Source organism: Eptatretus burgeri, chromosome 3 (assembly GCF_056783735.1).
Source record: "Eptatretus burgeri isolate ZD-2024b chromosome 3, Ebu_testis_v1, whole genome shotgun sequence".
NCBI lineage: Eukaryota > Metazoa > Chordata > Myxini > Myxiniformes > Myxinidae > Eptatretus > Eptatretus burgeri.
In genome coordinates, this window is record NC_140963.1 from 19,502,457 (window position 1) to 19,530,429 (window position 27,973).

Here is a 27,973-nt window from a genome sequence, read left to right on the forward strand (position 1 = left end):
CTTTGATCAGACACCTGACCCTGACCCATGACGTTTATTATTATTCTTTTGAATTTATAATAGGATTAAAATATATTCCATTTCAAATCAAATTAAATTGAAGGCCAAATAGGTAGAATCCTGCATTGGATCAATCAGAAGGAACCCAAGCAAACAAAAAGCAAAGACCAAGTCACCAGGAGGAACCTGGATAGGATTTGGGTTTCAGATGCTACTCCTCTACCCTCAAACCCATCCACGCACAGCCAAGTGAGCCCTATTCAAAAAAAAAAAAAAAACCAAACGCAGATCAAATAAATTAAATCATTCTGGCTACCAGACCATGCATACGATCAAGTTGAAATTTAAAACATATATTCCCCATCACGACTATATCAATTGTGAAGTTTCACATTGATTGATTAAGCGGTTCAAGAGAAAGAATTTTCTAAGATTTTCGCTCAATCCAATATGGCTGCCAGACCATGTGACATCAATTATTCGTGAATAGCCTGTCATCCCCAAGAATTGGGGAACATTTGTGTGAAGTTTCCTCTCGATTTGTCCAGCTGTTCTGGAGAAGATGATTTTTATGGTAAATCCAATATGGCTGCCAAAACATGTGACCTATGATGTAATTTGTGTGAACCTTTTGTTCCTCATGGTTAGGTAGTCATATGTGTAAAGTTTCGCCTCATTCTGTTCAGCCACTTCAGAGAAGAAGATTTTTGAATGTTTTTGTAAAAACAATATGGCTACCGAATCACATGACCGATGATGGCAAAAAAAATTTCTGGTGACCATTTTATCCCAAGATGACCCTCACAAAAAAAAATTCCAGTCTTGTACAAATGCAATTATCACGTCATAACGAAGGCACCAATGAGGTTATTAAAAAATAAATGAGGTTATAAAAAACCAAAAATCACCCTATTCCCCATGAAGAGTCAATTTTTTTCCTTGGTACGGTTTCAGAGATAGAGGTCCAAAGTTTTTCAGTTTTTCAACATGACTGCCACACCACGTTACCAATGACATCATAATTATCAATCAAATATTCTACATGAGTAGTCGCTCCCATGGTGAAAATTTTGTCTCAATCCGACAAGCGGTTGCGAAGAAAAACATGAAAGTTCTGTGTGGACAATCAAACAAAGACAGACAGACAGAGACAAACAAACAAACGGACCCAAATGCAGTACCCTCTCCTTTGGCGAGGGTAATTAGGGTGCCAAGCCTACAAGGCTAGGTAACCTATTGTTTTTCTTCTGTTTATTATTATTTTTCTTCTTCCGCCAGCAATTTTCGGGTTTTTTCGCTTTAAGATTCATTTTCTCGGCAATCATAAATCCGATTTAAACGAAATTTTCACCGTAATATGTATCTTTTTGATAGCATACTTAATTGATAATTATGTCATGGGTCACATGATATGGGCACCATCTTTGAAAAACCGAAAAACTTAGGACCCAAAGGGCTAACTGCTTACCTAACAAGCCGGTAGGCGACGAGGGATTTGCAAGGATCGAAGCTCTGGATACAATGATTTTCATTCTGACCGATCCACCGACGAAGATTCATTGCCAAGACGTATTGGTTCACATACAATTGTTCCTCTGCCTGGCAAGATTTTTCCTATTGCGTATTTTGCCAACTGGCACTCCTCATAAAAAATGATGGTAAATAGACACCCTATTTTTAAAGGACTACCATTTGAAAAATAATCGGTTTGCTGGTTTGTGCTGTGGAGCCTCGCGTTGCAGACACACACACACACACACACACACACACACACACACACACACACACACACACACACACACACACACACACACACACACACACACACACACACACACACACACACACACACGGAAAACCCGATAAACTTCTCTCAATGCTCTTGTTTGACCACCCCTCCTGAGCCACACAATATTTTCCATAAGCCACGCCCACTTTCCTACACCACTCCTACTTTTCATCAACCACGTCCACTTTCCCTAAGCTCCGCCCACTTTCCTAAGCCCCTCATAAAAAATGATGGTGAATAGATACCTGATTTTTGAAGGACTACCATTTGAAAAATAAAATCTCAATCAAAAATCGGCTCGAGTAAAATTTTCTAAATATCTCGAAGTGTTTAATTCCGAAGTCTCGCTTCTCTACATTCAAAACTGAAAGACAAGTATTGAAAATACTGTACGCGTTTTTTCGGCAGCTGCACAGTAACGGGTGGTTGCTTGGCAACGAAATTCAAACGCGCACATTCCCAATAAATACTGCACATGTTGACAAATGTTTCATTGAAATCGGTTTGCTGGTTTGTGCTGTGGAGCCTCGCGTTGCAGACACACACACACACACACACACACACACACACACACACACACACACACACACACACACACACACACACACACACACAACCCAACAATAAGGGATATCTAGCATATATAGCGAATCCAATAAATAGATTGAATTACTCAGTCCATAACTCATCAATCCCGCATAGTGGAGATTCGTATTATTCGTGTGGGGGGCTTCGTATTACTCAGGGGAGTTACAGTTTATCCTGTGGACCCATGGTGACATTTCCCACACATTTATTACTTCGTGTTCAGGAAATTGAAACGCCGTTTAAATTTATACCGACAATGTCCCCAGGAAAAAGGACTGACTGCATACGTAATGAATAGATTTAACATTTTGTGTTACTCGGTTCGTAACTCGTCGATCCCGTGTTGTATCGATACAGGATTGTTGTATACAGGATTGTATTTTTATCAAAGCCGGACGTCTTGGTACCCAGTCATCACTGCCAGCAGTTATAAAGTGGCAGTTCTAATATTATTTAAAACTTACCCCACTGTTGAAAATCCGGTGAAAACGTTACCTGAAAATACCATTATTGGCAAAAATAAAACGTCGGTCATCACATGCACATGCTTGCAAGTTTGAAGAAACTATTTTTTTTTTTTTGGCAAATAAAATCATCGAAATACAGATGAAATTGCGAGAAAATTATCAAAAACATTAAAAAAAAAAATTTTTTTAACCCTTGTGCATTTATGTCAATGTAGATACACAGGTCATGGACAAAAAATGGAAACACCAATGAAAAGTCACTTGATAGGGAGTCGGGCCACCACGTGCGGCCAGTATGGCCTGTGTGCACCGTGGCATAAAGTCCACCAGCATCTGGAATTCTGTAAGAGGGATGCTGCACCATTCTTCCACGAGAAAGTCAATCAACTCACCAACATGAGGGAGGTGGAAAACGCTGTGTCAGGCGTCATTCCAGAATATCCCATAAATGCTCGATTGGGATCAGATTTGGTGACTGAGAAGGCCATGACACATGGTAACATCAGTGTCATGCTCATCAAACTATTGGCGACCACACATGCTATGTGGATGGAGGCATTGTCATCCTGAAAGATACCCTTCCCGGCAGGAAAGAAATGCTGCAACGTTGGGTGAAGATGATCACTCAGTACCATTAGTAGCGATTGGCATTCACCTTGCCTTCTAAAGGAAGGACTGCACCCAAACCATGCCAGGAAAATGTTCCCCACAACATAATAGAACCACCAGAACCCTTCACTGTTGGAATCAAGCACTCAGGGTTGTAGAGTTCTTTAGGTTTGCGCCACACGTGCAGTCATCCGTTCATCAACAACATGGTGAAGGATGATTTCTTCACTGCTCGGTAGTCAATTGACTGCGCTCTTTGTACCATAGGACTCACAAACGTGCATTGCCAGGGTCTGATGAGCAATTTGTGCACTGCACACCGACTATGGATTTGCATACCGACTGCACACCGACTATGCACACCACACCACTCTGTGAAGTTTTTGGCAGACCGCTTTTGATGACACTCTATGCTCACACCCCAGGTTGAAATTTACAGTCAATTGATCTGCAGTTGCTCACCTGCTTTGCCTTGCACTTCAAATTAATGCACAGATAACACGATCCTAGAGTATGTGCTTCCTCCCACTGTTGCCCTTTGCTGCTGATGTCTTTCCCTGCCGACATCATCCAAGACACTGTTGCTCGTGAAACATCAGCAAGTTGAGATGTCTGTTACTGAAGCTCCTGCCAAACGCGCCCCCAACAATCACCCCTCTTTCAAAGTCACAGAGGTCGCCTCTTGCAGCCATGCTAGCCATAATTATAGACAACCAGGCCTGTGCAGCATTTTTATACATGACCCTAAGCATGCTGTGATGTTATTTGCTTAATTAATACATGGGCCACACCTGTGTGGAAGCTGTTGCTTTCAATATACTTTGTGTCTGTCCTTCATTTACCAAATGTTTCCATTTTTTGGTCCACTCCTGTAGCTAGGTTAATATACTTTCTTTTTAGGTGAGCATACACAGACATCGTATTCAAGATTAATTCAGTTTAAAATGCCGTTTCCTACGATCTGGTTTCCAAATTGTCCCACGGTCTGCATTTTATAATTTAATTTTCATTTGATTATCCCCCGCATTTGTGTCACCGTAATGGCAAAATATACTGCCCAGGAACTAGGTGCAGAGACTTAAGGAAAATTGTATTTTTCCCAATGCAAGTACATAAACATCTGCTTCTTTTTCAATGATAACACAAAACAAAATGTGTTTTTTGAAACAGAAATGAGGGTTTTTGGAAACAGAAAAGGCACCTTTTTGAAACGGAAAAGCATTGGTTCTATACAAGGTGCATGGAAGTAAACATTCAGAATCAATAAACTTGGTGATTATACTATAGAAATTATCATAAAGTTGGTGATCTTGTAGATGGAGTGACAGAAGTTTTGTGATCATCCTCAAAATAATAAACAGCAAAGGTGCAATAGCCCTTAGCCCCAAAATGTGGGAATAGTGTTACATGCAAATTGGTTGATTTGAATCTTCGAAGAAAATGAGAGTGGCAGTATTGGTAAGCTCTAAAAGTCATATCTACATAATACCTGGAAAAGGCATATTTACATAAGACAAGTGTGTGTCCATACTGAGACAAGCCAGAAAATATAATCTTACAAATCTCAGGCCGAACTCTCCAAACTGGTCCAACACGTGGAACATGTCTTTCAATCCTGACAAGTCTCACATTCTCACTATGTCTCTCTGAAATTGCCGTTTAGAACCCCCCACCCCCTCCACCCCACCAATCTACTTTCTCAACAATCCTCTGGAAGAAGTCCTTTCATTCAAGCTTCTGGGTCTCACTATCTGCCATGATCTTTCCTAGGAAAGCCACATTTTCAACCTGGCCTCCAAAGACAGTCGCATACTGGGAATCCTCCGTCGTGCAAAGTCCTTCCTCAGCCCACCTGAGCTCCTGACCACATACAAAGCTTTTGTCCGCAGCCTGATGGAGTAATGCTCTCCCCTTTGGGCTGGTGATCCTGCTTCTCACCTTTTTCGGCTTCACGCTGTGGAAACCAAGGCATTTAGGATCATTGGTATCTCCCGCGGTGAAGCTAAGTCTATGGGCCTCTCACTCTCTCGCCACAGGCAGGTAGGTGGTCTTTCTGTCTTCTACCATCTCATCTCCATTCTCGCCCCCCCCCCCTTGGCACTCAAGGTCTGCCAGCAACCCCCTTCTGGTAAAACTACCAAAATCACGAATCACTGCTCACCTTCACTCTTTCATTCCTCTTTTTTCCCACCTTTGGAAAAAACTCCCTCACTCCGTTCAATCCCACTCTTCCCTCCAGGCCTTCAAAACAGCTGTTCACCACCATCTCTTATCTTCCCCCATCCAAAACCACAATCTTTTATACCCCCGTTAATCCACCCTAACCCCACCTCCTTCAAATTTTCGGCTTTCCTTCCTGAAAGTCCCTGTAGTGTCCATCTTGTTTACCTCGTGTTACCTGCCCAATCCCTTTCCCTTCCCCAGAACGAATGTCTCTGTTCTCCACTGTTTTGTCCTTCCCTCTCCCACGCCTCTTGTCTACTGCCCCCCCCCCCCACGTGTTGTGCGTTGTATGTTAGCTCTCATGGGAGCCTCGATAATGTATTTAAAAAAAAGACCAACTCCTTTTCGTTTGTTGTCTTTCCCTTGGACTCTCAAACCTCTCACCAACTCCCTCCACCAAATGCCAATTTGGCTCTTCCCCCTCCGGCAACGCTCCGTCCCTTTTGGAAGAGTACATAACTCTGACCCCCCTCTTGGGGCGGCACTCCGCCCATCCCAGGTGATCCATTGCTCTGCCCCTCGGAAGCCGTTCATAGCTCTGCCCCACCCACCTCTTTTGTGCCTAGTCTCCTGGTGCCCACCAGTAGAGGTTTACATTGACATTTTATGCACAATTCCCTTAACATTAATACATACTTATTACCATGCACCACCCCTCTGTGTGGAACAAATGCAAACAAGACAATACTTAAACTGACGTTTCCCTACTTATATATCGAGATGGCCATCTACTCGCACAAGGACCATGTTACTCTATACATTCCTGTCTGCTATCTGCTCATATCTAACCCCCCCCCCCCACCCTCCCCACAAACGTAACAATACATTGATGGAAAGCAAGGAAAATATCTCAACATTCTCACCATCACTGATGTCTCCACCTTGAATCATGAAATTTTTGACAATACGATGAAATGTCGTGCCCTTATAGTGCAACGGTTTCTGTGTTGCTTTCCCGATCCCTCTTTCACCTGCATTATGGAGAATCAATGGGGCAAGTAATATTATGAACAGCACAAAATAATTTACAGAAAATGTGTACATTTAGACAAAAAGACATTTATTTGGTGCGAAAGGCAAATATTTGTTGCACATTGTGGAGGAGTTGCCTGGAAAATACATCATTGTTCTTCAGAAAGAGAGTTAGACCAATTTTTTGGCTGTATTTGAAAAAGATGTCAATTAAAGAATACTCGTAAATAAAGGCAAATATAAAGAGGAATAAGGGAAAGTGACATTATAATCTCATTGTCGTCTTAATATGAATTATACAAATAAAACTAATGCATGCGCTTGCGTACACACAAATGTATGCATATATTGCATTCCACATGTTATAGCCTGGTGTTGGCTGGCTTCAGATCTCAGGGTCTTGAGTTTGAGTCCTGTTGGCTGCTGAATCAACACCAGGTGGGGTTGACTCAGCCTGTTATCCTTCTGAGGGTTGGCAAAATGAGTACCAGCTTGCTGGTGTCCTGCGTCGGAGTGGCGACCCGTCCAGGATTGTGCCCAATAGCCAAGGAGACTGCTTTGGCAGCACCAACACTCTGCATAGAGTATGGTCCCAATGGATGGATGGATTCCACATGTTAAGGGTTAATAGGAACCTTTAACAAACCAAAGCTGCCCAATCTCACTCTATAGGGTGGCCACAATGTCTTGTCACACGTATAAATTGTGACATTGCCTTTCATCATATTAGCTAACAACACTGAAGGGTTCTAACAAGTTTATTTCACATACATTTCCAGTACTCTTTTACTTTACTGCACATTTTACAGCATATGATACAAGCCTTAAGGGTCCAGTGGATCAGTTTGTTCTCCATCATTGTCATTACAGAGAATAATTTTGCACCGTGTTCTGTGCGACATTTTCCGGAGCATTTGTGTGGTTGTCCAATTAAAAACAAGTCTCACTGCTTTGTTTGAGGTCATCAGTGGTATTCACTCAATCAGACAAAAAGGGAAAAAGGAAACGAATTAACACTCTGCACCCAAAGGCACTGTCACAATTTTTACAAGGAGTGACGAGACATTGTGTCCACCCTGTACAAAGGCAGGCTGAGTGGTTTGAATTGGATTTTAAATTGTCCATTGTGTGATCTGTTACTGGTTGATAGCTGAACCACTATGGATGAACTGAACCCTTGGTAGACATCTGAAAGAAATTGTTCATGGTAATGAGCTATGCTTCAACATTTTGTTTTTTTATTTCCGAATTTAATGTATATTTGATGTATAATTATTACTTACGAAATCTAAAGATTTCGTAAGTATATTGATGACTTCCGTCCTCTGTTTGTGTGTTTGTTTGTGTTTTTTTTGTTTGTAGGCACGATAACTCGAGAACGGAAGAAGCTACCAATGTCAAATTACACCACGTGATTCAGGAGGGTGATGGCTTGCGCTGATGAGATTTTGGTCAAAATCGGTCAAAGGTCAAGGTCACAGTGAGGTCAAACATAATTCCATAAGTTCATGTGGAGAAATGGAGTATTTTTGCTTCGCTCGACGTTACGAGTTCGTTTTAACTTCGATTTTAATTCTGTCTTCAGTTTTTTCCGATCGCTTAGGACGCTTAAAACTCGGTTGTCGAAATTATGGTAAAAAAAAAAAAAAAAAAAAAACCGGATGTTTTGGAGACGTTTTAAGATTGTATAAAAAATATTTCACTCGCCGCGTCACAGCTCGTCACGTGATGCAGCACGCTCGAGCAGAGGCGTCGTTGATCACGTAAAGGTTTTCCATGTGCGCGCTGACGGTGTTTTCGATAAAGATGGTGTTTAAAAGTCATTTTTATCCCAATAAAGGTTATCGTCGCATGCCTGACTCGCTAAGCCGTCGGATTATGTAAAGATTGTTGGTGGATGGCCGAATATTACGGTTTTGTGACTTTGATAAAATAATATCAAATAATTGCGTGGAGAAATGGAGATTTTTGCTTCGGTCGACGTTAAGATTTTTGATGGTTTGGTACAGAATCGTCGTAGAAACTTCTGGTTTGTGTCGCTACCTTCTCGAGAGACAGCTTTTATTAGACAAGGTCAGAGGTCACATTGACGATTTCGTAAGTACCAGTCTATGACTGTTCTTTGGTTACTTTTGAAATCTCTATTTTGTCCCTCAACCCAGCTGTTGTTGTCACGACTTTGGTCGAGGGCAAACCGGGAAGCCAGCAAATACCCAGGCTATGCCGGCAGAAGAAGCACATCACTCTTATCCAAAAACAAGGTTCCACAACTGGTCCCCTCAACTATAGACCGAGCATTCGCCCGATAATAAGCAAAGTACCCACTTTCTCCAACTCACCAATCTCTGACAACAGTTTGGCTTCCAACCTGACCATTCCACCTTAGATATGATGGAATACTTACTGCTCACCTGAAAGGGAGCACTCTTTCAGACACAGTAATAAATAGTCTTCCTTTAGTATTCAGGGCCCCCTACTCAAGTGGTTTCTGATTTCCTCTCTGAGCGAAAACAGTAGGTGGCCCTTGTTGGTCTTTTCCAATTATACTTCCCTACAGGGTGGGGTTCCACAAGACAGTCTCTTAAGACCTATATTATTATAGATCCTTATCAATGATCTGTTTAATTCTCTTGAAAACTAACCACATATACCATTTTGCCAATGACTTCAACTGTGAAGAATACATCAGACGTGAAGGCTGGCTGCTGCCAAATTCCTTTCATCAGACATGGACAAGATAAGCCACTGGACAGCGACTGTACTTGGAACATGATGTTCAATGCAGGCAAGTCACATGTGCTCACACAGTCTCACCACAAGAATTGGCAAACAGACCCTCCAATCCACTTCTCTGAACAGACCCTGGAAAAGGTGAAGTCCTTGGAACTCCTTGGCCTCACTTCCTGCCAATCCTTGTTGAAAGACTGTGTGAGCACATGCCGATCCACATACAAATCTTTCCTCCACCTGGTGAATCATATGACCAGGCAGAGGGAAGATTTTGTGTGCTTCTCTGTGACTACTTGGGGTAAAATTTGTAATTAGGAATGGTCAACCCTTCTCGACATTTGCTGCGCTCTCCGCCATTACACACCCAGCCAGCCACGCCCTCTCGCCTCCTCGTATCTTGGGATAGGACTGTGGCCCGGAGGTGTTCATTTGCTGGCTCGTGTTATCGCAATGCATCAAACTGTGTCCTGCTGGCACAGCTGGGATATTCACTGTCTTGTCGAACTCCATCTATTGCTTATCTCTTGAGGTGTGAATGGGCCCATTAAGACATAGATAATTAAGGATCCTGTTTGTTCCTTGGTTTGTGGGCACATATCAGTAGAGGTTAAGGGGTGTTGTTATTGATTGTGATTGCTCCTTGTATTTCCTTTCCCCGTGTATGGTTATAATTACACGTAGTCTGGGGGTGAATTCAAACCTTGGTGATCATCTTTGCAATTATGGAAACTCCGGTGAGGACTAAATGGCAATGGCAATTAACGCCATATTTCCAGACTGTGCCACGCATCTCCTCGGCTTGCTCAATCATTAATTAAAGACGAGGCGCGTGGGACCAATTAATGTAACTTAGGTGGATTTGACAGTCCCACCAGCATGGTATCAGAGTGGAAAGATCCGTAATCCGGCCCGGGACGGTTGAACCAGCTGGCCGTTATGGCCGCTGCTGTAACGACCCACTGGGATACATACCAGGCGACTGAGACGACCCGAAGCTACAACACTTGTGTGCTGGAATTTTGGCTGTAAAAATGTGAACAAGGTGTCAGAAAAGCCTGCATCTGTCTGAAACCCCCTGCAAACCTACTTCTGCCATGTTCGTTTACCCCTTCCCAGAACTCTCCCACCCCTCCGCTCTATGTATTTGCCTTTGTGCTGATGGTCAGGTACAATTGGCAGACGAGATGGTACAAGTACATCAAGTCTAAAAGCAAGGCACATTAAGTGATACAAAGCAAGGGACAAATAAATGTACAATGGAAAAGCACCTATTTTCCCAGCAAATCCCTTGTCCCGATTACAATCCCATCCCACACATTTCATTTGCTTGATCGATGTCCAGTTCAAAGTAATCTGTGTGCATTTGATTTACTTTTGTAAAGCAGTGTTTTCTTTAAAAGAACTAGTATTTTTTTTTTTCTTACTGTTGCAAAGCAGTGCTTTTTTTTAACAAGAACCATGGCCACGTAGTGTGCATTTTATCTCGTGCTGCATACTACAATCCTCTGAAATCCTGAGCCTGGAAAAGTTGCAGTTATTTTCAGATTAAAAACACAAGTTGCATGAAGCCGTTACCACAAAAAGTGTGTTTATGTCATACTATGTACACCTTGTGAAATGTGTGCCTGGTCCCCCCTCCCCACTCCACACTACACGATTCAACCCCCACACCTCCCAACCCACGGTCCCCACCCACACCTCTCGTCCCCCATGGTAGAGGATGGGGGAGGGAAGTCAAACTATAATGACATTTTGATAAGAGTCCACAGAACTTGTCTGTGCATTACAAGAAAACTTCACTGCATCCCTAAATTCTTGTCCATTTCAACCTACGAAACATGCGGCATTCTTAGCATGAATATGAAAGGGAAAGACCATCATTATAGCAAGGCTCTTCAAGTTACAAGTCAGGACCTGAGTTTTAATGTCCTCAAGAGTTATGCATTCCCCTTAATAAAAAAAACAAATTCTGGTATGTTATGTTCCAATCGTGTGCTGCCTTTTTGGCTGCTGGTTGCATTATTGGTTAGGGGTGCAGCTATACAGCTGATGCAGTGCCCCTATTACCAGTATACTGGTGCTCATTTCGCCAACCTCGGAAGGATGACAGGCTGAATCAACCCCCTGGTGTTAATTCAGTGGAACCGGGGCTCGAACTCAGGACCCGAGGATCCCAAGCCACCACCCCAACCACGAAGCCAACACCAGGCAACTGGTGTGTTATGTATAAATCCATAAAAAAATATTCATTGTGGGGTGTGGAGGGGCATTTCTTCAAACAATGCACAAATTTGCAGTTAATGAACATTTTTCAGATCCCTGACCTCCCCAAAACCACACTAAGTGAAATTGCTAAATACTTGCCTGTGCAAAGGCACCTGAAGTTTTCACATGTTTTGTAACATTTGTCGGTGAAAAGCTCAAACACAATTCTTCCAGCTGTGAAGAGAAAACAAACTCAGAAACACATTTGGGTCATTGCACGGAAATTGGGACATGACTCGAAAAAAAAAAAAAATCAAATATCCAAATGTGATTATTTAAGGATTGTTATTGTATAGTGTACATGTTGGGGGCACAAATCAATAAGTTTCACATGAATAGCAATTAAAATTTAGGTGACGAAAAAAAATCAACATTTTGAATGCCTCCAATTAATTTACCTTTTCCAAGCCAGCATTGAAGTATAATCAACCATATTGTATAATATATTGATAACAGAGATGTTAACATTTTAGGATATTTTATATACCTTTCACCAAACATTCCCTGCAGTGCCAGATATCTTACTGGTATTTTGCATGTAACGTGAGTGACAAAAAGATCATGTTTTTAATCTATCTTGTAAATGCACCGATGCTCAACCAGGTTCGTGTTATTTTTACTCTGACTAGTTGTGTCGTCCATTAAAATAAATTTAATTCAACTGTAGAGCTTGCAGATAATTTTATATAAGAGGCTTAAGTTTGTAACGTGAGTGACAAGTAACGTGAGTGACACAAGAACCCGAGGAGAAAAGTGCCATTTTCAGATTTTCTTGGAAGCTGTTGATTTACCATCACGTCATAACATCGTATTGCAACGACCCAGGCCACCAATACTTGCTTTTCGATTACCCAAAATTCCCTCACTTTGTTGGTTTGCCTCCTAATCTTCCATCTTGTTTCCTCTGCAAGATAATTTGCTGATTAATTCATGATTTGTAATCTTCCATCATCAGGTCTTTTTTCAACAAATATCCTCCAACCGAAAACGTGAGTTTTACTCTATTTATTTCTGTTCAATGTAAGATAATTATTTATCACATCAAAATGATGACCAGTGAACACTTTAACATGGTAATTGTATTATAATTTACAAGTTAAAACAAGAGTCCAAATTGTATATCCAAATCGATGTTATTATACAGTACTTAATAATTCTCCGACATGTAAGCAAATTAAGACGTGGAAATCTCGGCAATTTTTGATTGGATTGGAACTCATGAAAATATGCCAGTTTGCATAGGTTCATGAATACAAATATTGTCTTATACAGAATCTGTACTGAGAGTTGTTTTTTTTTGGTTGAGGGTGGGGTAAATAACAACATTGCACCCTGACTTTTTTGATAAGAAAAAGATGCAAAACCAGTATTGGATTCCTTTACATATATGTGTACATGCAGTGCCTATATAATGTAACCTGGAAAATTATTTTGTCGTTAGAAAGCCACTCTCAGGTGCTTAAAGGAGTATCAGATTAACTATGGCATTGGGACTTCATGCAGTTTGGTGTCGCTCCAGTCCCTTTATCCATGACCTCTGAACATGCTCTGAGGGAACATTCCGCCACCCAAGCTTTCCTGCGTACTCCTGCCACTGTTTGTAGCCAGTCCAACAAGGCTTCAGCCCTGCTTCTTCAATCACTCATATGTTTCTGTCTAAATGCTCATTGTGCGTACGAATCCTTAAGGAGATTTGGTTTCACTTTGTTTGAGTACTGTGTTTATTTATCATTGTGTAATTGTGTCGGGGTTTCGGTTTACGTTCTATCTTACATTCTGTCTTACATTGGCTTAATGGTTAAGGTGGCAGGCTTAATATCTTAGGCTCTTGAGTTTGAGCCCCTATTACGCTGTTAAAATAGCAGGTGGATTGACTCAGCCCGTCATCCTTCCGAGGTCAGCAAAATTAGTACCGGCTTACCGGGAAGAAAGGGACATTCTATTATATTGCATTGGAGTGGAAAACCCATCCAGGATCGTAGCACCTTGCCAAGGAAAAAAATCAACTGGCTCGGTAGCCCTATACGTCTGATGACGTGAAAGGAGTGGGTCTTTTTCTTGTGCTGATCAAATAATTTATTTATTCTTCAAGCATGTGTGTGCTGGCTTACCATTCGCTCGCTCCAGCGTAAACCGTTTCAGTTTTAATCGAGAACCCCTGGGGGATTACATTGGGCTAATTACCAGAATTAATAACCAAGTGGTATTTTGCCACTTTGTTAAACTTAGCCTAAAGGTTTGTCATTCTCAGAGTTAATCTCCCGCGTGTACAGTTCCCGTCTGAGATCGACTGCAGTTTTGGGTGGGAGCCGTCCACAAGCCAATGACAATTACAAGAGTGAAAAAAATGGCGACAATCAATCAAGATGAAATGGAACAATTACCTGGAATGTTGTTGATTGCAATGTCAAAAAAGCACTGAGGCCGATCTTTAACAGCCATCACTGGTTTCCTGCAAAGGTGAAACAAAAATACTCAACACAGATAAACGACGTCACTTTTCAACAAAAATTACATGTCTAAGTTTGGTCCATATTCCTTCATTATTACATATCTACAAGTGCAAGAGAAGAGTCTCACCACAGATGAGAGTTCAGAAAAGGTGAGGAGAAAAGGGTTGGGGTGGAGAGGGGAGCAGACAAAATAAATTGAAAAGCAAATCCAAATTGCTGTTCGCAAATCAAATTCAGCCAAAATAAGGGAATAGACAAATGATAAGCTGTGTGCCTGTGAAACATGGAATTCAGGATGCTTTTAAAGAAAAAAGTAATTCCATAACAAGAGAGAATATCTGTACTGCTCTATAAAAACAAGGTAGGAATGATGCGAGAAAATGTAACAATAAAGGGAAGGTTGATATATATATATATATATATATATATATATATATATATATATATATATATATATATATATATATATATATATATATATATCTTCTTCTTCTTCTTTCGGCTGCTCCCGTTTGGGGTCGCCACAGCGGATCATCCGTATGATCCGCATAGTGATTTGGCACATGTTTTACGCCGGATGCCCTTCCTGACGCAACCCTGGTCACCTCTTACGACACAGGGATATGGTACACCTATTTTAACCGGGGTATACACCAGCCCAGTATACTGGTACTCATTTCGCCGACCTCGGAAGGATGACAGGCTGAGTCAACCCCCTGGTGTATTAATTCAGTGGCCCAACGGGGCTTAAACTCAGGACCTCTTGGATCCCAAGCCGCTGCCCTAACCACTGCGCCAACACCAGGCTCATATTATATATGTATGTATATATATATATATATATATATATATATATATATATATATATATATATATATATATATTCAAACTTCTTCAGGGAGGGAAAAAGTGCCAATTTGCCTTTGCAACTAAACTTACTCCCACATTTTCCCATCATCACAAAGAGCAATATTTCGGCTAACTTGATTCAACTGACTAGACAGAAAATCATTGCATTACGAGTGAAAGTACCCGTCCCCAGTGATGGGAAAAAGTTCATCCATCAATTGAAATTATTTCAAGGATTTCAACAAAGTTAATTGTGTTGCACTCCTGATTTCACTCAGAGCCAAAGCTCTGAGCTACTTGATCCACCCACCGCGAAATGGTGGTGCAACATCGGGCTGCGGAGGCCGGATTTGTCGAAAAAGAGGGCAAAATATCGCTATTATAAATTGTGTTTCTCCATGAATATCTGCATGAAATCTACTTTCATCCAGATGTTCATGTTGATTTTAAAGATTACTGGAAGGGACAATAAACTGACTGACTATATTGCATCAATAAAAGTGAAATGAAAATGCAAAATAATCAATCAGAAGCTTTTCAAACGCAGCGTGGGAAGTGGCCGCCGGAAACGGGAGACAGATGAACACACAGACAGACCCCACAGTTCGCAATAAATAATTATAGAGGACGTTCCTTCCATCCATCCATCCATCCATTGGGACCATACTCTGTGCAGAGCGTTGGTGCTGCCTAAGCAGTCTCCTTGGCTATTGAGCACAATCCTGGACGGGTCGCCACTCTGACACAGTATACCAGCAAGTTGGCACTCATTTTTGCCCACCTCAGAAGGATGACAGGCAGAGTCAACCCCACCTGGTATTAATTCAACAGCCGAGCAGGATTTGAACTCAGGATCCTCGGATCCCAAGCCCACCACCCTAACCATGAAGCCAACACCAGGCATACTTTCCTTCCAAGGAACTTTAACACAGAAAGAGACCATTCGGCCCATCAAGCCTGCATAATGTTTGCCAACCTATGACAGCTTGTCGATGCTCTATCCTTCTTAAATGTTGAGTGTCAAGCAAGGAAACGACATACAACATTATTAGTTTAATTGATATAACTAATGACTTGGTCATAGTTTGATCCGCCAACCTCCCTCGACCCAGAGCAGACGCTCAAACTCCAAAAAATTAAGTCATCGAGTCCACAGAGTATTTAATTTAAGTTTATTTTGGACTTTTGAAGTTTACTAGCAGAGTACCCACCGTACAGGCGATCTTGTTCCATGTATGCAACACGTTCTTCTGATGCATACCTTTATTTGGGCGGTGTATAGGCAACTACCAGCTATGCCTCGGCAAAAAATAATAACCTGGGTTACGTGCATGAAGCAAAAACATACCTACAGCTTACAATTCAAAACACCTCACTGCAGTGGAAAACATGGGGACAGAAACACCACACTGTAAATGGTGGAGACTTGTAATACCCACCTGGCGGTGGCGCTACACGATACACATTTACATCGAGAATTTGCATTTCCCCCTCCTCTTCCCTCCCCTCCCAAGACCACAGGCAAAGATAAAAACACACCTAATACATTAATTGTGGTCATGCTGATCCTCTGTAGCAAGTTTGGATGTAATCAGCACAGAACTGTAGGAGAAGTAGCACAGCAAACAAACAAACACAAACACAGGTCTGTGAATTATAGCAAGGATCACGCTCTCTTGGGATAAAATGTATCTTGTTTGGGATCACGCGTCTTCTTCTGGATGAACGTTGAGCTTTGTCTGCGCACGCAGCTTTTCAAACGCAGCAAGGGAAGTAGCCGCCAGAAACGGGAGACAGATGAACGGACAGACAGACACTATGGTTCGCATTATATAATGTAAAATGGCAGTGCAAGACCCAAAAACAAATCCAACTTCAGTGCTTAAAAACTTGCTGTTGAGTGAGCCAGCCCTAAAACTTTTATAATAAAAAGCTCCAAAACAGGTATTGAAAGTTCAAAATGTGTGAGTGTTGAACAGCACACAACTTAATGCTCTGCAAAACCTCACACAAGCAGGATTAGGATATGATAATTAAAATAATAACGACATAAAGGAAAAGTAAATAAAGGATAATGAGAGACAGAGATGATCGAGTTGAAGGGTGCTCACCTACAGAGTAACAGGAAATCAAATGATGCACGTGCTGTTGTACGCGTCACATTGCCTGAACGAATAATAAATAAATAAATAAATTAGTCAACACAAATCTTAAACTGGAAGGAGGTGTATTGGACATAGGAACAGAAAATAGTTTTAACTAAATGGAATCTCCAAAAAGAAAATCATGGGACACCCTTTAGCAGGTGTGAGAAATCATTGTGTTTTGCAGAAAAGTGAATACGAATAGAAAGCATGAAAATCACTGGATTGCGGGCCGAGGGTAAGCCTCCCCATTCGGGTAAGGCTTTCCCTTGGACATCGCTTTGTGATCACAGATATCGAGTTCCTATTTAGTATATTTAGGTTTCCTTATTGAAATTTTATACTTGTTTGTAATGGGGAAGTTATGATTGGTTTTTTTTCCACGTGTTGCAACAAAAGACAAAAGCCGATATATATTTTTAAATCAACATACAGCAACTGAGGACTTTGCGTCAATCTCATGATGATTTAAGATGTGTTTTGGGGGATAACTGAACAGTATTTTCAGCCTGCTCGCTAAATGTAGGAACAAACTTGAAGCTTCATATAACTTTGCATTCCTGAGATAAGCAGACTGCATTTGGTGTTTTCGTGCATTAACTTCAACCCATTGAAACTGAGCGGCCGGTTTACCATCCACTATTCAAACCTCCATATACCCGAGCGGCCGGTTTACCATCCACTATTCAAACCTCCATATACCTTCACAGCCGTATTACCAGCCACTATTCAAATCTCCATAAACCTGAGCGGCTGGTTTACCATCCGCTATTCAAATCTCCATACTCTACCGGTCAAACGTTTTAGAACACCCCCATTTTTCAGTTTTACTGAGATTTTACTGAAAGTCCAGTGAATAACCTGAAATGGTACAAAGCTAAGCGGTAAACTGCCAGAGGTTAAAAAAAAAAGATTAGGTTACCAGAAACTGAAAAATAACGTAAATTTCAGAGTTGTTAAAAAAGACCCTTTTCAGGGAACAAGTAATGGGTTAGCAACTGTAGCTGTTCTGCAGCAATGGAAGTAAATTAAGCCTTGAAAGTTGATGCAAACAATTCCTACAGGTGTCCCAAGTTTTGTTGATTAGTTACAAACCCTCTGTCTGTATAAAAGCAGTGTTGGAACAGACTGTGTGGCTATGCCCTCTGAAGCATTATTTGGACAATATTACACTGCAGGAAGTACTATATTGCTATCATAATGGCGAGAAAAAGACAATTAACAAAGAAAGACAAACAGACCATTTTAACCCATAAAAGTGTAGGTCTTTCCTTCAGAGAAATTGCAAAGAAGCTCAGGTGTCAATGAGTACACTTTCCTCCACCATCAAAAGGCACTTGAAATTGGAGAAAACTCTGACAGGAAGAGGTCTGACAGACCCAAAGCCCCACCACAATCAGAAGACAAGTTTCTTGAGTCAACAGCTTGCGTGATCGGCGGCTCACAGGATAGCAGCTTCAAGCACAGCTTAACACTGGTCGAAGTAAGGAAGTCTCAGTTTCAACTGTGAAGAGAAGACTTCGAGCTGCAGGTTTGACAGGTCGAGTGGCAGTAAGAAAGCCATTGCTAAGATGGCAAAATAAGAAAAAGAGGCTTGTCTGGGCCATGAAGCATCGCCAGTGGAATACTGAAAACTGGAAGAAGGTCTTATGGACCGATTAATCAAAATTTGAAATCTTCGGTTCATCACGCAGGGTTTTTGTACGCCGTCGAGTGGGCGAAAGGATGGTTCCTCAGTGTGTGACACCAACTGTCAAACATGGAAGAGGAAGCGTGATGATCTGGGGCTCTTTTGCTGGATCCAGAGTTGGCGACTTGCACAGAGTGACTAACACCCTGAACCAAAAGGGCTACCGCAGCATTATGCAGCGCCATGCCATACCCTCTGGTCTACGCCTAGTTGGTCAGGGGTTCATCCTACAGCAAGATAACGACCCAAAACATACCTCCAGGCTATGTCAGAACTACCTTAAAACAGAACAAGACGGTAGGCTTCAAATCATGGAATGGCCAGCACAGTCTCCAAACTTAAACTCCATCGAGCTGGTTTGGGATGAACTGGACAGAAGGGTGAAAGCAAAACAACCTACAAGTGCAACACATTTGTGGCAACTTCTGCAACAGTGATTGGAAGAACTTTCCGAACAATATTTGATTTCCATTGCAGAAAGAATGCCACGAGTATGTTCGGCTGTTATATCTGCAAAAGGTGGCTACTTTGAGGAGTCAAAAATTTAGATTAAATTTTGTTCAACAAAACGATTCCATGATTTACTTGTTATCTGAAATTGTTTATTTGTTCTATGCTTTAATTTCAGAGTACACTGAAACATTAAACTGCTTAAATTTCAATAAAAACTGGAAAAATGAGGGTGTTCTAAAACTTTTGACCGGTAGAGTATACCCGAGTGGCCAGTTTACCATCTGCTATTCAAATCTCCATATACCTGAGTGGGCGGTTTCCCATCCACTATTCAAATCTCCTTATACCTGAGTGGCCGGTTTCCCATCCACTATTCAAATCTCCATATACCTGAGTGGCCGGTTTCCCGTCCACTATTCAAATCTCCATATACCTAATTGGCCGGTTTCCCATCCGCTATTCAAATCTCCATATACCTGAGTGGCCGGTTTCCCATCCGCTATTCAAATCTCCGTATACCTGAGTGGCCGGTTTCCCATCCGCTATTCAAATCTCCATATACCTAAGTGGCCAGTTTACCATCCGCTATTCAAATCTCCGTATACCTGAGTGGCCGGTTTACCATCCGCTATTCAAATCTCCATATACCTGAGTGGGCGGTTTCCCATCCACTATTCAAATCTCCATACACCTGAGTGGCCGGTTTACCATCCGCGATTCAAATCTCCATATACCCAAGTGGCCAGTTTCCCATCCACTATTCAAATCTCCATCTACCCGAGTGGCCGGTTTCCCATCCGCTATTCAAATCTCCATATACCTGAGTGGCTGGTTTCCCATCCGCTATTCAAATCTCCGTATACCTGGGTGGCTGGTTTCCCATCCGCTATTCAAATCTCCGTATACCTGAGTGGCCGGTTTCCCATCCGCTATTCAAATCTCCATATACCTAAGTGGCCAGTTTACCATCCGCTATTCAAATCTCCGTATACCTGAGTGGCCGGTTTCCCATCCGCTATTCAAATCTCCATATACCTAAGTGGCCAGTTTACCATCCGCTATTCAAATCTCCGTATACCTGAGTGGCCGGTTTACCATCCGCTATTCAAATCTCCATATACCTGAGTGGGCGGTTTCCCATCCACTATTCAAATCTCCATACACCTGAGTGGCCGGTTTACCATCCGCGATTCAAATCTCCATATACCCAAGTGGCCAGTTTCCCATCCACTATTCAAATCTCCATCTACCCGAGTGGCCGGTTTCCCATCCGCTATTCAAATCTCCATATACCTGAGTGGCTGGTTTCCCATCCGCTATTCAAATCTCCGTATACCTGAGTGGCCGGTTTCCCATCCGCTATTCAAATCTCCATATACCTAAGTGGCCAGTTTACCATCCGCTATTCAAATCTCCGTATACCTGAGTGGCCGGTTTACCATCCGCTATTCAAATCTCCATATACCAGAGTGGCCGGTTTCCCATCCACTATTCAAATCTCCATATACCTGAGTGGCCGGTTTCCCGTCCACTATTCAAATCTCCGTATACCTGAGTGGCCGGTTTCCCATCCGCTATTCAAATCTCCATATACCTGAGTGGCCGGTTTACCATCCGCTATTCAAATCTCCATATACCTAAGTAGCCGGTTTCCCATCCACTATTCAAATCTCCTTATACCTGAGTGGCCGGTTTCCCGTCCACTATTCAAATCTTCATATACCTAAGTGGCCGGTTTCCCATCCACTATTCAAATCTCCGTATACCTGAGTGGCCGGTTTACCATCCGCTATTCAAATCTCCATATACCTAAGTGGCCGGTTTCCCATCCACTATTCAAATCTCCGTATACCTGAGTGGCCGGTTTCCCATCCACTATTCAAATCTCCATATACCTGAGTGGCCGGTTTCCCATCCACTATTCAAATCTCCATATACCTGAATGGCCGGTTTCCCATCCACTATTCAAATCTCCATATACCTAAGTGGCCGGTTTCCCGTCCACTATTCAAATCTCCATATACCTGAGTGGCCGGTTTCCCATCCACTATTCAAATCTCCGTATACCTGAGTGGCCGGTTTACCATCCGCTATTCAAATCTCCATATACCTAAGTGGCCGGTTTCCCATCCACTATTCAAATCTCCTTATACCTGAGTGGCCGGTTTCCCATCCACTATTCAAATCTCCATATACCTGAGTGGCCGGTTTCCCGTCCACTATTCAAATCTCCATATACCTAAGTGGCCGGTTTCCCATCCACTATTCAAATCTCCATATACCTGAGTGGCCGGTTTCCCGTCCACTATTCAAATCTCTATATACCCAAGTGGCCGGTTTCCCATCCACTATTCAAATCTACATCTACCCGAGTGGCCAGTTTCCCATCCACTATTCAAATCTCTATATACCTGAGCCGGAAGTCCAAGGAGCTCAGGGTTCATAAGGTAAATGTTGAAAATTTAATCCTTTATTTTGCATGCTCTTCTTCTTCCTCTAAAGCCTCACATGGAGTAGGGCTATTTAAATGTCCTCAAAGCCTGCCTGTCCAATGTCGCACTAAAATCTACTGGACGTGTGTCATCCTTGATGGAGTCCATCCAAATTTTCCTTGCACTTCCTCTCCTTTTTCCACCTTTGCCATTCAGATACACTCCCCATTTCACAGACTCTCCCCTGTCCATGGGCATCCCAACTCAGCCATAACTCATGTCCCTTCTCTCTAACGTTTTATCTTGTTCTAAGTTTCCCATTGTCACTTCCACACATTCATCTGAGATGTTCCTTCAATGTCACTTCCAAGCAAATGATGGTGTTTCGCTCCAGGAGAATACACAACAGTGGCTGAAATGACCCAGAGTTTCCATCAACCTTCACATGTGAGAGTACATTCTCCATCCTTTCAGAACAAGCATGAAAACCCAAAAACTGGCTTGATGTAAAGGCCCTGTCACACCTTGACGATTTAACCAGCGTATGCCTGGCGTATGAAAAATTTGGCTAAAACGCTGGCACACATCGAATACGTTATGGGTAAGTTTGTATACGTTAAGAGCACGCTGGCATACGTCGTAGTACGGTGGCATACGTCGTAGTACGGTGGCATACGTCGTAGTACGCCGAGCGGTTAGACAAATTTTCCATGCTTGAAATTTTTGGACGTATGCCAGCGTATGACTCACACGTTCCGCATACGCTGGCCATAAGTTGTAGGCACGTTATGCGATCGTTGACACACGTCGACACACGTTACTTGTACGTTACTCATAAGTTGAAACACGTCAAGGTAATGGTTAGCGTCAGTGTTCCAGACTCCCCGTTTTGTTTTTTCTTTCTTCGTTATGACGGTGATGTTGACACTTCAATTTCTAGTGCGGTTATAATATCATAATATATTTAATAGGCTGCCGCTCAACGATTTAAATCATAACCGCACTAGAAATCGAAGTGTCAACATCAGCGTCATAGCGAATAAAAAAAAACCCCAAAAAAACAGGGAGTATGGAACACTGACGCTAAAGGCCCGGTCACACCTTGACGTTTTAGCCAGCGATGGCAACGTATTAAAATGTATCTAAAACGCTGGCTTACGTTGAACTTTTGATGTTTTTTTTTTAAAGATTCGGACGTATTCATAGCGACTTGGTCTTATGTATAACGCATTGGTAACGGACACAGAATGTTTCGTTGTGTTATAGATAACTTATACCAACGAATGCTGAACCTGTTGTCGGCCTACACAACCGATGCCCAACGATAGTCTAACTTAGGCATAGCGCGTTGCACGCATCGCCGACGATGTCGTGACGTAGCCTATTAAAAGGCTGACGCACAACGATTCGAATCATAACTGCCGTAGAAATGGAAGTGACAACATCGCGGTCACACCTTGGCGATCTTGCCAGCGTATGCCGACCTAAGAAAAATGTGTCTAAAACGTTGGGGCACGTCAAATACGGTATGAGTAAGTTTGGTATACGTGAGTAGAACGCTAAAGTACGCTATCATACGTCGTAGTAAGTAGAGTACGTCAAGAAATTTTAAACATGTTCAAAATTTTACGACGTACGACACACGTTCCGCATGCAATGGGGATAAGTTTTACACACGATATGTGGACGCTTACACACGTCCACAAACGCTACTTATAAGCTACTCATAAGTCGAAACACGTCGCGGTAATGTCTTTTTTATGCGAAACTTATTTCTAACTTATGTTTGACGTGCTTTGAACCAATTCTTTACGTAGTCCCAACACACATCGACGTATGTAGACGTATTCCAATGACGTCTTCCGGTCGACAAAAAAAAAATTAACGTGTTTCTGGCTTACAACTGCCATATCAAGACGTGTTCCCAACGGTTTTGGGAATTGGTATATAAAAATGCTGCTCATAAAAGGGGAACCCAACAGTGTTTTCAAGTCCTTTTTGAGTCGATGTCCATGTCAGCAGTAACAGTATCAGTATCAGTATCAGTATTAGTATTAGTAGTAGTTTGTTCATGTTGGCAGTAGTAGGTAAGTGTGAGGGGGAGGGTGTGGGTTATGATGGATCGTCCTTGCGTTTAACGATTTAACGATTTAAATGATAAACTCAACGATTTAAATGATAAACTCAACGATTTAAATGGCTGCATCTCCACTATTGAAAGTAGACGCTTGCGCTCAACAATTGGATTTTTTTTACACTCAACGACTTTTAAACGGTACCACTCAGCTATTTTCATTGTTTACAATGAACGATTTAAATTGCTGTCACACGCCTTTGTTTTTTGACGCTGGGGTTTTGAAATTTGAAGCGTTTCTTCTGAACGTGTTAAAACGCTCAAACTCGACTATTTTAAATAGACGCTGCCGATGGACAATTGGAATCATAGCCAAGCTAGACATCGAAGTGTGAACATCCTCGTCATGCCGAAGAAAAGTTTGAAGAATGCTGCAAATAAGTGTCCTGGCCGTGGCCGTGGACGCTGACGCAAGGACGATCCATTATACCGACGTCTTTCAGCCTATGAGTAACTTAAAAGTAACGTCTGTTGATGTGTGGCAACGATCGCGTAACGTGCCAACAACACGTTAATCATAGGTTAGAAATATGTTTCGGGTACGCTAAACATTACCTCGGCGTGTCTCAACTTATGATTAACTTACAAGTAGCATGTGTTGACGTCTGTCAACGATCGCAGACCGTGCATACAACTTGTGGCCAGCGTAGCGGAACGTGTGAGTCATACGCCGGCATACGTCGTGACATTTCAAGCATGAAAAAATTTGAGGACAACCAAAAAGTACAACGTTTAAAGCCAACGTGCAACAACGTATGGCAGTGTTTTTCAGCGTGCTCTCAATGTTATCAAAACTTACCCATAACGTATTCAACGTGTGACAGCGTTTTAGAAAAAAAATTCAAAAATCGGCATACGTTGGCTAAAACGTCAAGGTGTGACCGGGCCTTAACCATTACCTCGACGTGTTTCAACTTATGAGTAATGTAAAAGTAACGTGTGTCGACGTGTGTCAACGATCGCGTAGCGTGCCTACAACTTATGCCAGCGTATGCGGAACGTGTGTCATACGCTGAGTACGTCGAGAAATTTTCAACATGCTTAAAATTTCTCGACGTACTCGGCATATGACGACGTATGCCAGCGTGCTCTTAACGTAGACAAAACTTACCCATAACGTATTCGACGTGTGCCAGCTTGGTTCGGCAAATTTTTCATACGTCGACATACGCTGGCTAAAACGTCAAGGTGTGACAGCGGCTTGACACTTCAATGTCTAGTGCGGTTATGATTTGAATCGTCGAGCCGCAGCCTATTAATAGCGTCGGCGATACGCTGCCGCGCTATGCATAAGCATAAGACTATCGTTGGGCATAGGTTGTGAACGCCGACAACACGCTCAGCATTCGTTGGTATAAGTTATCTATGTGATTAAAACGTTCTGTGTACGTTACTAATACGTTATGCATACGTCCAACACGTTATTATACACCCAAAAATTAAAAAATAACATCAATAGTTCAGCGTACGCCAGCGTTTTATATACATTTTGATACGTTGCTATACGCTGGCTAAAACGTCAAGGTGTGACCGGGCCTTTAATGTACCTGAGTTATCCATTCTGTATTTATTTATTTATTACGTACAAGGGGCGGTGCGACACACACAGACTTGCCGGACGCAAAAGAGTCGCCTGAACAAAGTTTGGGAACCACTGATCGACGGTGACACCTCGTCATTACACAGAAAAATAAACAAGCGAGTAAAATAAGGAAATCACCATCTGTACAAGTATCACTCATCAAATCATATTCAGCTTCCCGATCTGAGGGCCTCAATCAATGACGTCAAATAGGGTCGTCATTCGTTTTATAAAAAGTCATGAAGAACAAAACAATAGAGCCGGGGGGGGGGACATGGAAATGTACAAAAAAAAATTCACAAACACAGATCAAAAAACGTTCAATAAGATTAACTAAAAGTGAATCAAAGAAAATCTCCACCCGAGTTTAACCCAAACAGTGCAGCTTCACCCCCAACAGGCCTGTAAGTCAAAGCAGGAAAACAAATGTTCATAAGAATGGGAAAGAAGGTTTTCACGGTGTAACAGGCACGCACGTTCGACAAGGAAAGCAAATTAACAACGATACATCGTGACGAACTCGAAGAAACCATCATGACGTAAAAAAAAACCCCCAACGACAAAACAAAAGACGTACCCGAAACGTCGTCGGGAAGCTTTGCTGACGGGAGCTCGAAGTGAAGGGTGATTGGTGGAATCGAGTGGGCGGGGCAAGCTGAGGCGAGCACGAATCACCGATTCGTCACACGTTTACAAAATGAGCACATCGACGATTTCGCCGAAACAGATTCGACGTGAACCTGGAATGTGGAGAAAAAAAAACAATAACAGGACAAGAAAGAGTCAATCGGAGATTGTCGACCTTCGCTTGGACCTGTTTTGTGTGGTGTATTTTGTGTGGCAAATAAATGGAAAGATGTACTCGACGAAAGGTCCAAATGGTCTAGTTGTAAATGTGTGAAGGTGAAATGGTCTAAGCCTCTAAAGGGGTCTAAATGGTGTAATTTATGGTCAAAAAGGTTAGAATTCTTTAAGTCTGAAAACGTCTAAAAAGGGTCGAAAGGTCAAATGGTTCTCAGGGTATTAAACGGTGTGAATATCTCAAGGGTAGAAAGGAGTCTCGGGGTCTTCAGGGTTCTAAAAGGGTCGAAGTGGATCTCAAAGATCTTGGATGTCCAAGGGTTCTAAAGGATGTATCGGGGTCTATAGGGTCTTAAAGGACCTAATGGGTCTAAGTGGTTTAAAACATCTTGGAGGTCCAGAGGGTCTTAAGGTTTTAAAACGTCTCCAGGGTCTTAAGGGTGTTCGGGGTCTTAAAGGATCTTATGGGTGTAAAGAGTCTTACAGTTCCAATGGGTCTAAAAGGGTTTTCGAAGGTCTTAAAGGGTGTTAGGGTTCGAATGTTTTGAAATGCGTCTTCGGGTTCTAAAGGCTCTGGAGTGTTTTTGGGGTCTTAAAGGGTTTTATGGGTCTTAAAACCCCGTGTTGACTTGGTGGTTATGGTGGCTGGCTTGGGACCTTAGGGTCCTGAGTTTGAGCGCCGGTTTTCCACTGAATTAACATCAGGTGGGGTTGACTCAGCTTGTCATCCCTCCGAGGTCGGCGAAATGAGTACCAGCGTACTGGTATGGGGGCACAGCATCAGAGGCACAACCACACCCCAACAAAACGATAGCTACCCGGTAGCCAAGCTGCCATATGCATGAATAACAAGGGGTCTTCAGAATTTTTGGGGCCAGAGGGTCTTAATGGGTCTCAGGGTTGTAAACTTTCTCATGTAATTAATACACACAAGTGCGTGCCCATAGGTGCAGCTTCGTTCCTTCGCTCTCGTAAACGACGACTGGATTGGGGCATTGTTTCAATTACATCGGAACAACCGTATCATAAATGGCCATAACTTGGGAACCGCTCGTCCGATCAATATCAAAGCTCGAAAAGGCACATCCGCGGGGCCCCGGCAATATTCCTGGCAAGTTTCAATCAGATCGGACCGGCGGTCGTCGAGAAACGGCGGTCGCAGACAGACACACACACACACACACACACACACACACACACACACACACACACACACACACACACACACACACACACACACACACACAGATTGCTGGAATTATAGATAGATGTCCTCACGTTCTGTGTGGACAAACAGGTTGACAGACAGACAAACGGACCCAAAGGCAATATGTACCCTCTAATGTGGCGATGGTAATAATAATATATAAATATAAATTCCCTGCCAAGAAAATTCAATGCAGGAGGCCATGACAAGCCCATCCAAAGCCTGCAATGTTATTACCAACTTGTGTGCTTATTTGACCATGCCCTATCCTTTTAAACGCTGAGCATCAAGCAAGGAAGCAGTAAGTACCATTTATAAGTATTCAGGATGACTCGATCAGGGTTCAATGTTCGAACCACCTTACCTCACAGCCTCAAACTCAAAGTGGATGGGGACGGGGGGGGGGGCACTGCCAATCCCAACAGGTTTGCACGACCTTGCGTGATACCTTACCTGTGGACAGCCGAACCAATTAGGGTCTCGTGCTCTCAGCGCACACCCAGATTACTGCCAAGCGATACAGTGAGTGAGCGCTGGCTAACAAGAGCAAATTCAGTGGGGCAAAACTTCTCGGCTAAACTAATG

At 42.5% G+C, this 27,973-nt stretch overlaps 1 protein-coding gene across 5 annotated transcripts in view; it reads right to left on the bottom strand.

Moving 5' to 3' along the window:
* Window positions 1-26,032, bottom strand: part of LOC147029495 (uncharacterized) — a 174,708-nt gene extending 148,676 nt beyond the window's left edge. Inside the window, exons 1-5 of one of the 5 annotated variants that reach the window (XM_085871949.1) lie at window positions 25,958-26,031; window positions 17,057-17,111; window positions 14,028-14,095; window positions 11,743-11,817; window positions 6,540-6,647 (exon numbers count right to left, since the gene is read on the bottom strand). In XM_085871949.1, coding sequence (XP_085728075.1) covers window positions 6,540-6,647; window positions 11,743-11,817; window positions 14,028-14,085 — 241 coding nt within the window. In that variant the 5' untranslated portion in view covers window positions 14,086-14,095; window positions 17,057-17,111; window positions 25,958-26,031. Of the gene's footprint in view, window positions 1-6,539; window positions 6,648-11,742; window positions 11,818-14,027; window positions 14,102-17,056; window positions 17,112-25,856; window positions 25,876-25,957 lie in introns of those variants that run through there. The other 4 variants (XM_085871950.1, XM_085871951.1, XM_085871952.1 and 1 more) reach the window with 4 other exon arrangements.
* Window positions 26,033-27,973: the final 1,941 nt, after the last annotated feature.